General features: G+C 41.8%; 1 protein-coding gene and 1 non-coding gene across 2 annotated transcripts; one reads left to right on the top strand and one right to left on the bottom strand.

Annotated features, from left to right (window-relative positions):
- Positions 1-408: 408 nt before the first annotated feature.
- On the bottom strand, positions 409-480 carry trnat-cgu (transfer RNA threonine (anticodon CGU)). The gene has a single exon. It is a non-coding gene; the product is annotated as a tRNA-Thr (tRNA).
- Positions 481-6,045: 5,565 nt separating this feature from the next.
- On the top strand, positions 6,046-7,727 carry LOC128628748 (voltage-dependent T-type calcium channel subunit alpha-1H). The gene is made up of 2 exons (XM_053675301.1): positions 6,046-6,568; positions 7,035-7,727. Exon 2 carries the CDS (start codon positions 7,059-7,061, stop codon positions 7,455-7,457), a length of 399 nt encoding a protein of 132 aa, XP_053531276.1. The 5' UTR covers positions 6,046-6,568; positions 7,035-7,058; the 3' UTR covers positions 7,458-7,727.
- Positions 7,728-8,144: the final 417 nt, after the last annotated feature.

The following is an 8,144-nucleotide window of genomic DNA, read 5'->3' on the forward strand; positions in this document are numbered from 1 at the left end:
GCCCCCTTGCAGCTTAACTGTGTTATCCTTAAGTGAAGTCTTTTGGTTCTGCCCTTCACATCCCTCAGTTTGGACCTGGATCCCGCAAAACGCTTTGGACATGGATCCCGCCTCACAGATTCAAAGCAGAAGCTCAGAAAGAGTGGCTCTCTCAAGTATCTCATGTATTTTTCAAAACCAAAATCTTTACTTCACCAGCTAGAAACAGTTCCACTATTTAGAAAGTTGATTTATGGAGTTCGCTGGATCTTTTCTAAGATGGCCATTTTGTGAGAAACTTTTTAATGAGCAGCAGGTTCATTAATTTTTTATTTTTTTGTGCTTTTATTTATATTTATTCAGTTAGCAGATGCTTTTATCCAAAGTGACTTATAAATGAGGAAATACAAGCAAGAGGCAGTTTCTGCAAGGCATGAACAGGGATCGAACCCGTGATCTTCGGTTTACGAGACCGACGCCTTACCACTTGGCCATCATGCCTACATTGGGCATGTTGTTTTCCTTAATGTTTTTTCTTTACTTACATGTAAAGAAATGATTTTTTTTAGGTGATGCCCTTAATCTGTACCACTTCACATATCTACATATCCATCCTTCCATACTGCTTATCCTACACAGGGGATCCTGGAGCCTATCCCAGGGACTCAGGGCACGAGGCAGGGGATACCCCGGACAGGGTGCCGACCCATCACAGCACACAATTGCACACCTGTTCATACAGTATGGCCAATTCAGAGATGCCGATCAGCCTACAATGCATGTCTTTGGACTCGAGGAGGAAACTGGAGTACCTGGAGGAAACCCCCGAAGCACAGGGAGAACCCGCAAACTCCGCACACACAGGGCAGAGGCAGGAATTTTCCCCCCAACCCTGGAGGTGTGAGGCAAATGTGCTAAACTCCTAAGCCACCGTGCCCCCTTACATAATTAATATACAGATAACAGAACAATATCATCATTTTAGTTGCCATCATTATTACAACGCAATCGCTAGTGCTTTTTCTGTTACACTTTTATCTTTGTGATAATAGTTTTTACTGAATAACTGAAGAGAAGTCAGGCAGAATACAGATACTGTAGAATAAATGAAGAAAGACTAAACCAAAGGTGGTTAAAAAAAAACTGTGGCAGCAGCACGCTTAAGAATATAATGGCAAAATGAAAACAGATTCTTCAAAGCTTGAGCTATTTCAATCCAATAATTGACTTCTCGTAAAATCTGATCATAGAACCATAACCGTGTTGACATATTCAGGATAAGTTTTTAAGTTGGCCTCTAATAGAGAAACACTCTAGACTCTAAGAGTTTTACGCCGAACCTGTAAGGATTCCCCTAAATTGTGCACACTTGGGGGAAAAAACGGTTACACTTCTCTTTTTGTGAAGAGTCTTACAAATAGCTGTCTCCATACCTGAGAGGCCTCTAAGGTAGAATCCTTTGAGGAAGGTAAGAACCCTTACATATCCAATGAACCACTGAAGATGTCTTTTTTTTTAGATAGTGTACTATGATTGGAATCCTGACACTCAAAGCTGAGAGCTCTGGCCAACTAATGGCTCATCCTCTATTTCACTTTAGGAAACTGATATACAGTTATCTATACCTGTTTAATCTACTTAAGATGTGTGAAGTGTGTATAAGTCGAGTCCACAGTCTACTACCACTGGATTTGTAACCCTGTCTACTGTAGTCCTAACGTTTAACAAGAATGAATGGTGTTCGAACCTCTCCTGCTATAGATTTGCGATTGTGTCATCAGGACGCCACAGCGAAGCAAACATGCAAGCAGAGCTTCTGAACGCTATGAAATGATGGCTCTCCAGATGGCAGTTTTTGATGTGGTTCTGTCATGGACAAGATACACGGTGTATCATACAACTTTCCTACTGCTTATCATCTGTTGACAGATTTTGCATTGCCCTGTGGAGAGATTCATTATTGTTTTCCCCAATGCCAAAATTTCTCTGACATGCTTTACAAGGTACATAAAAATGTTTGTGAGGTGAAACATTTAGCCTTTACACATCCAAAATCTGGAGCGAACACGTAAGTAAGTGAGAGTTGGATCTATGTATTTTATACATTTGAGTGGTGAAAATAGATCCATTCTGCTTATCCCATACAGGAAGACTAGAGCACAATTGCATACACATTCACAAATGCCAATCAGCATACAATGCATGTCTTTGGACTGGCAGAGGAACCCTCCAAAGCATGGGGAGCACATACAAACTGCACAAACAGAGCAGGGATTTGAATCCACAACTCCAGAGGTGCGAGGCAAACGTGCTAACCACAAAGCTGCGTTTCCTGTGAAAATAGATAATAATAAATACTATGCAGGTGTGAAACAGATCCAGGGTCCTTGGTTCGATCCTGAGGTAAGAGTACTCTCTATGTGGACTATCGCATGTTCTCCCCATGTGTGGGTTTCCTTTAGGTCCTCCGGTTTCCTCCCATGCTACTAGGTTGACTGGCTATGCTGTAATTGCCCTTAGGTGTGAAAGAGTGTGTGACTGTTTATCCAGTGTGCCCTAGACCACCAGGATTGGTTCCGGACCCATTCTGGTCCTGATGTATATACCATATTAATGTCAACAGACACACTGTAACAATCCAGATGGGTTAAAAGTTATATTCACTTCATTAAGCAATGCCAAAGCATTTTGGCGAAATTAGGAGCAGTGAACTTTTGGCCTGTTATGGATTAAGTGGCCATTTTAATTATATCTACACATACTTAAGTGGTGCTGTGGCTCAGCAGGAGGAGGAGGATCCCTGTCACTGTCTGCGATTCTGCTTCCGATTCGTTTCAGTTGGGCAAGCTTTTGAGAGACGGCTTGTTAAGATTTCTGTGAAGGCTGCTCTTATTAGCAGTATGTTTTTGGCCCTCAGAGTCGTTTGAACTTTCATACCGATTAAGGCATTGTGTCTTTATTAATGCTAAAGCTGTGAATAATGTATGTAATAGGTTACCTATCGGAGTTTATTATTCACTGTAAAATAATCAATATTTAACCCAAATGGTTACTGGGAGCAAATTTTCAGAGAAGTCTAGTCAATTCTCCAGGCCTGCATAGTTTATTTGCTTTATGTGCTCTTAGGTATTCAAGCAGGAGTGAGAAATATGTTGTTTGCGGTATCTCACATCAGCAGTCAGATGTACAGGTGTGAGAAGCGGCAGAGAAAGACTATTATCTCAGCTGGATGTAGACTTCTCATGTTCTTTATCTCTCCTCTCTTAGCAGTGTGCTGATTTGGATCACAACACATATTTAAAACTCATACACCGGTGTACCACATGAAAGAGGTTTTATTTGAAAATGAAGACTGACTGATAAGCTTACAAGTGTGCTTGTTCTTTGACTATGTTCGATACTCTATATACAGAAGTCTAAGGTAGTGGCTTTGTTAAAAATCAGCATATTGCACACTTTGTTCAGAAGCCACTGAGGTGAGCCATTAAAGTAATTCAGCTTTCTGTCCTCATGTACAGCTGCTTCTTAGAACATACAGTCCCCACCAAAACTATTGGAACGGCAAGGCCAACTCATTTGTTTGTGCTGTACACCACAGACATTTGGGTTTTAGATCACAAGCTGGATATGAGACAAGAGTTTAGGATTTCAGCTTTTGTTTCCTGGTATTTACATCTAGATGTGTTAAACAATGTAAAAGATAGAACCCTTTATATCGGACCATGAAATTTTTAGGTGAGCAAAAGTATAGGAACAGATAAGTATTGAAGTAAATGAAAGTAAATAACACCTCCAGGGTAAATCCTGCAACTCATTGACATCACGTTGTTGGTTTCTTCTTTTTTGTCGCTTTTCCCGGCTTTTACCACAGCTTCTTTCAGTTGTTCTTTTGTCTCCTCTTCAGGAGGTGAAATGCTGCTCAGTTGAGTTAAGGTCTGGTGATTGACTTGGCCATTTTTTCCCCCTGATAAAGGAAACAAATGCAGTCTTCACAGGTGGAACTAAAGGCTAAAACCAAGAGCTATTTAATGTTTAAACAGTGAAGCTAACAAGACACACTTGAGTAACAAGAAACACCTGTCACTCACATACTCCCCCAATTTTGCTCGCCTACATATTGGGTGGTCTGATACAAAATGTGCTATGTTCTATATCATTTAACACGTCTACATGTAAGTACCAGGAAATAAAAGCTGAAATTCTAATATTCTGCTCTTCTCATATTCATCTGGCCTTGCCGTTCCAATAGTTTGGTAGGGGACAGTGTGCACCTAAATGATCGAAAAATTACGTGTAGATTAAAGTGGTGTGTTCGACAGCCTCTTGACTTTCATAAAGGCTCACGCTGTATATGATATATTTTTTTGTTGGCTACATGTCCACCCAAGCTTTCCTTTCCTTCAGAATCATTTTATTATAATTTTTTTATTCATTCAAGTACAAATACCGAGTTAACGAGATTCCTCGGTTAGGTCATCCTTTAGTTTGATCAGGCTACACAACATCATGAAACATATCAGTATGGTTTTTAGAAATGCTCTTGAGACTCAAATAGTGTTGTGCTTATTTTATACCTTCAGTCCTGTACAAGAGAAAAGACAAAAGGACCCTAGGGACCTGGTGCATACTCAGGTTGAATGGTATGCTAATATTGGTGCTTGCATATACAGCTGTATACTTTAGAAGTATTCAGAGAGCCTCAGTCATCATTAGAACCCTAGCACAGTTTTACAAGACACCCACACTTGCTCTGCAGCCAGGAGTGGTCCAGTGATCTCCTCTTTCTTCTGTTAGAATCATTAGCGATTTGTTCCTATACTACAGCTGACAGATAGTCATTCTGACTGTTTATCTCTCAACGAGTCTACAGTCTGTTCATCTATCAAACAGCGAGCTTGCAAATGTCCTTTTTGGTGTATTAATCAACTAGTATAAATGTGTGTGCCAACTTTTTTCTCAACAATGGCATCCATCAACCCTTTCTGTGTTTCATTACCTTTATGCGCCACATGTATAGGCTCAGTGAATTTCCGGTAACCCTCATCAGTAGATACCGTGATCTTCTCCCAGTAGAGGAGAATTCTAACTGTACTGGGAAGATGCTTGGCTAGGCTGCCACTACTAATTCAAATGGAAGCAACAGATTGCAATTATATTATGATTTTATAATCTGTGATATTTAACCAGGACCTGCGGTACACTATATGCCCAAAGGTTTGTGGATATCTGACCACCACACACATAGGGCAACGGTTAACCGCACCAATAGGGTCACCCATAGTCGCTCAATGGTTACTGATCTGAAGGTTGGGTGTTCACTGCCAAGCTGTCACTTTTTGGCCCCTGAGCAAGGTCCTCCAGGGGCACCGCATCATGGCCGACCCTGTACTCTGACCCCAACTTCCTAACAAGTTGGATATACGAAAAAAAGAAAAGAATTGCTGTAATGCATATGTGTTGAATACAGACTAGTCAGAAACACACCACTGACTAAGATGTCTTTGTGTGCTGTAGCATTACAATTTCCCTTCACTGGACCTCCAGCATGATAATGCCCCTGTGCACGAAGCGAGCGCCATGAAGACATGGAGTGGAAGAACTCGAGTGAACTGACCTCAACTCTGAAGAAACTGAACTGGAACACTGACTGTACACCAAGCCTTCCTACTAGACATCACTACCTGACCTCACTAACGCTCTTGTAGCTGAATGAACACAAATCCCCACAGACACGCTCCAAAATCTAATGGAAAGCCTTCCCAGGAGACTGGAGCTTATTATAACACCAAAGAGGGCTCGACTCTGTCCTAATCCCCATGGTTTTTGGAATACACACATACTGTATATGTGTGTGTGTGTGTGTGTGTGTGTGTGAGAGAGAGAGAGAGAGAGAGAGAGAGAGAGAGAGAGTCAGGAATTCACATACTGTATTGTTTTCTCATTTAGTCCCAAAATATTAATAAACATAAACGACCAGGTTAGCTTCTAACATGCCCAGTATTCAGCCTGTTCATCCATGTCCAGATAAGAACGATCCCCCCCCTCCCAATAAAACATGAAGTAAGATTAGAATAAAGATGAAGGACTAAACGATGATCTGAAGTGTAAATGTGGATCGGGTTTGAAGCGCTGCTGAGCTCGTGCCACGGAGGCGGCAGTCACGTGACCGCGCTGCCGGTACAGCAGAAGTTTGGCGCGTCAGAGCGCGCGAGGATTCCGAGCAACACACACGCACGAGAACCTGTTAAGAGGCGTTCGGGCAACGTGTAGCCTATATTCTCTGTAGACTCACATGCATACGACTGCTTGTCATCTGTTTTTGTTTGTTTTCTCCATGTCTATATATATGTAATCAGCGTGTATAACATTACAGCCTATACGTAATTAATGCTAAATATATGTTGGACCAGTTCGTCTTTCATGGTAGCTTAAAAGCATTTAAGATAAAAATATAAGAAGAAGAAGAAGAAGAAGAAGACGAAGCAAATGGACTGCAAGGAGAAAGGGAGCTTTTCCAGAAAGGATTCGCCGGCGCTCCACTGAAAGTGAAGGAGATGCTTATGGGAACGTCTGATTCCTTATCTATAAGGTACTTTTCATTTCAACTCCAAACAAACAAACAAACAAACAAACAAACAAAACCCCAAACACCTTGTTTTAGAAGTTTTAAATGTGCTATTTAACATTTTGGTGTTTGTTGTTTGACAGCGCACACAGTCTGCACGCTTCTCCTCTGCAGGCGGCTTGGTTCCGACGCGTCTTTGCGCATTATTTCTCTTCGCCTGAAACAATTCTGCATGCCATTTAAATTCCCATTTAGTTATTAATAATTGACCTCAGTCACACTGCATGGTCAGATAGTAGAACGTGGCGTCTTAAGCGTGCAGTCTTGAACCGGGAAGACATTTTTGCGCGTTGATATTTTTTTGTGTTTGTTGGGGGGGGGTTAATAAAAAAAAAATTCTGCAGCGTTGAACAAAGACTTACGTAAAAAGACTCACTGTGCAGGGTAATTCAATGCTGTTGTACAACTGATGATGGACTTTTTTTTAAAGGACATCTCTGGCAGACGCTCCATCATGACCGATGGCGAAGGGAGAGAGCGCTTTCAGTACCTGGAGAGTGGAGAGGTGAGAGTTCCGTTGGCGGTCTTGTACCGGGCGCCCGGTCATGGCCAGGCTGCTGAGGATGAGGACAAAGGCAGCACATGGGGTCCGGATGGCTCGGAAGGCTCTAACAGCTCTGAAACTCGGGGCTCGGCTGATGGTGATGGTGGTGGCGGTGGCAGTGGTGATGCCCCTGCTCCGGATGGTGCGTCTGAGGAGCAGGAGCAGCAGCCGTACCCTGCGCTCGCGCCTGTCGTCTTTTTCTGCATCAAACAGACCACGCGGCCGCGGAGCTGGTGCCTCCGGGTGGTTTGTAACCCATATCCTTTAGTTTTCCCTGCAGGAAATCGTTCTGAACTTAACATTCTTTAATGCTGAAAACTCTAGTGGTGAGTCATTTGTCTCTAAACTTCCACTGAGATGAAATTTGTCTAGAAGGTTGCCATTTATTAAGCACTTTAAATGTGACACATGATGACAATCATGGCCTGATTGTGAGATTCCATAAACTGTATTTACTCTAGAAGAGCATTAACAAAATCCCATCCTATAACAAGTGTTCTATAGATACATAGCCTGCTATAGTTCTGAACACTTGTGATGTTGTTATTATTTATTGTTTTGATCCGCTTTGACCTCCGTCACATAGTATTTCTTTCAAGTTGTTTATTTTAGGTTGTAAGGAGGGGGAACAAACGACAGCCCAGTTGCCCATTATGGTTTGTGGGTGTGTTTTGACAGGAAACGTCAACAGATAAGGTCTGATGTTTTCTCTCTGAGTGAGATTTATTTCCCACAGATTACCCTCTGTTGCAATTAACTTGCTTGCTTTTTAAATAGGCTAGCTTCATTATCTGTAGGGAAAAACAGAAACTGAGCTACAAAGCATGTTCATTCCTCTTTGTGCTTTACGATCTCAAAGTAAATACTTTTATGTAATCTGCACTTATTAATGATTGTTTTGGATTCGATGAGTACTGGGATTTGCCCGTCTCCTTTGGAAGTCCTGTAGAAATTCCTCCATTTTCAGAGCTATTCAGAAGAAAGGCATATCCATTC

The sequence above is a fragment of the Ictalurus punctatus genome, chromosome 24 (genome assembly GCF_001660625.3).
Source record: "Ictalurus punctatus breed USDA103 chromosome 24, Coco_2.0, whole genome shotgun sequence".
NCBI classification, from domain to species: Eukaryota; Metazoa; Chordata; class Actinopteri; order Siluriformes; family Ictaluridae; genus Ictalurus; species Ictalurus punctatus.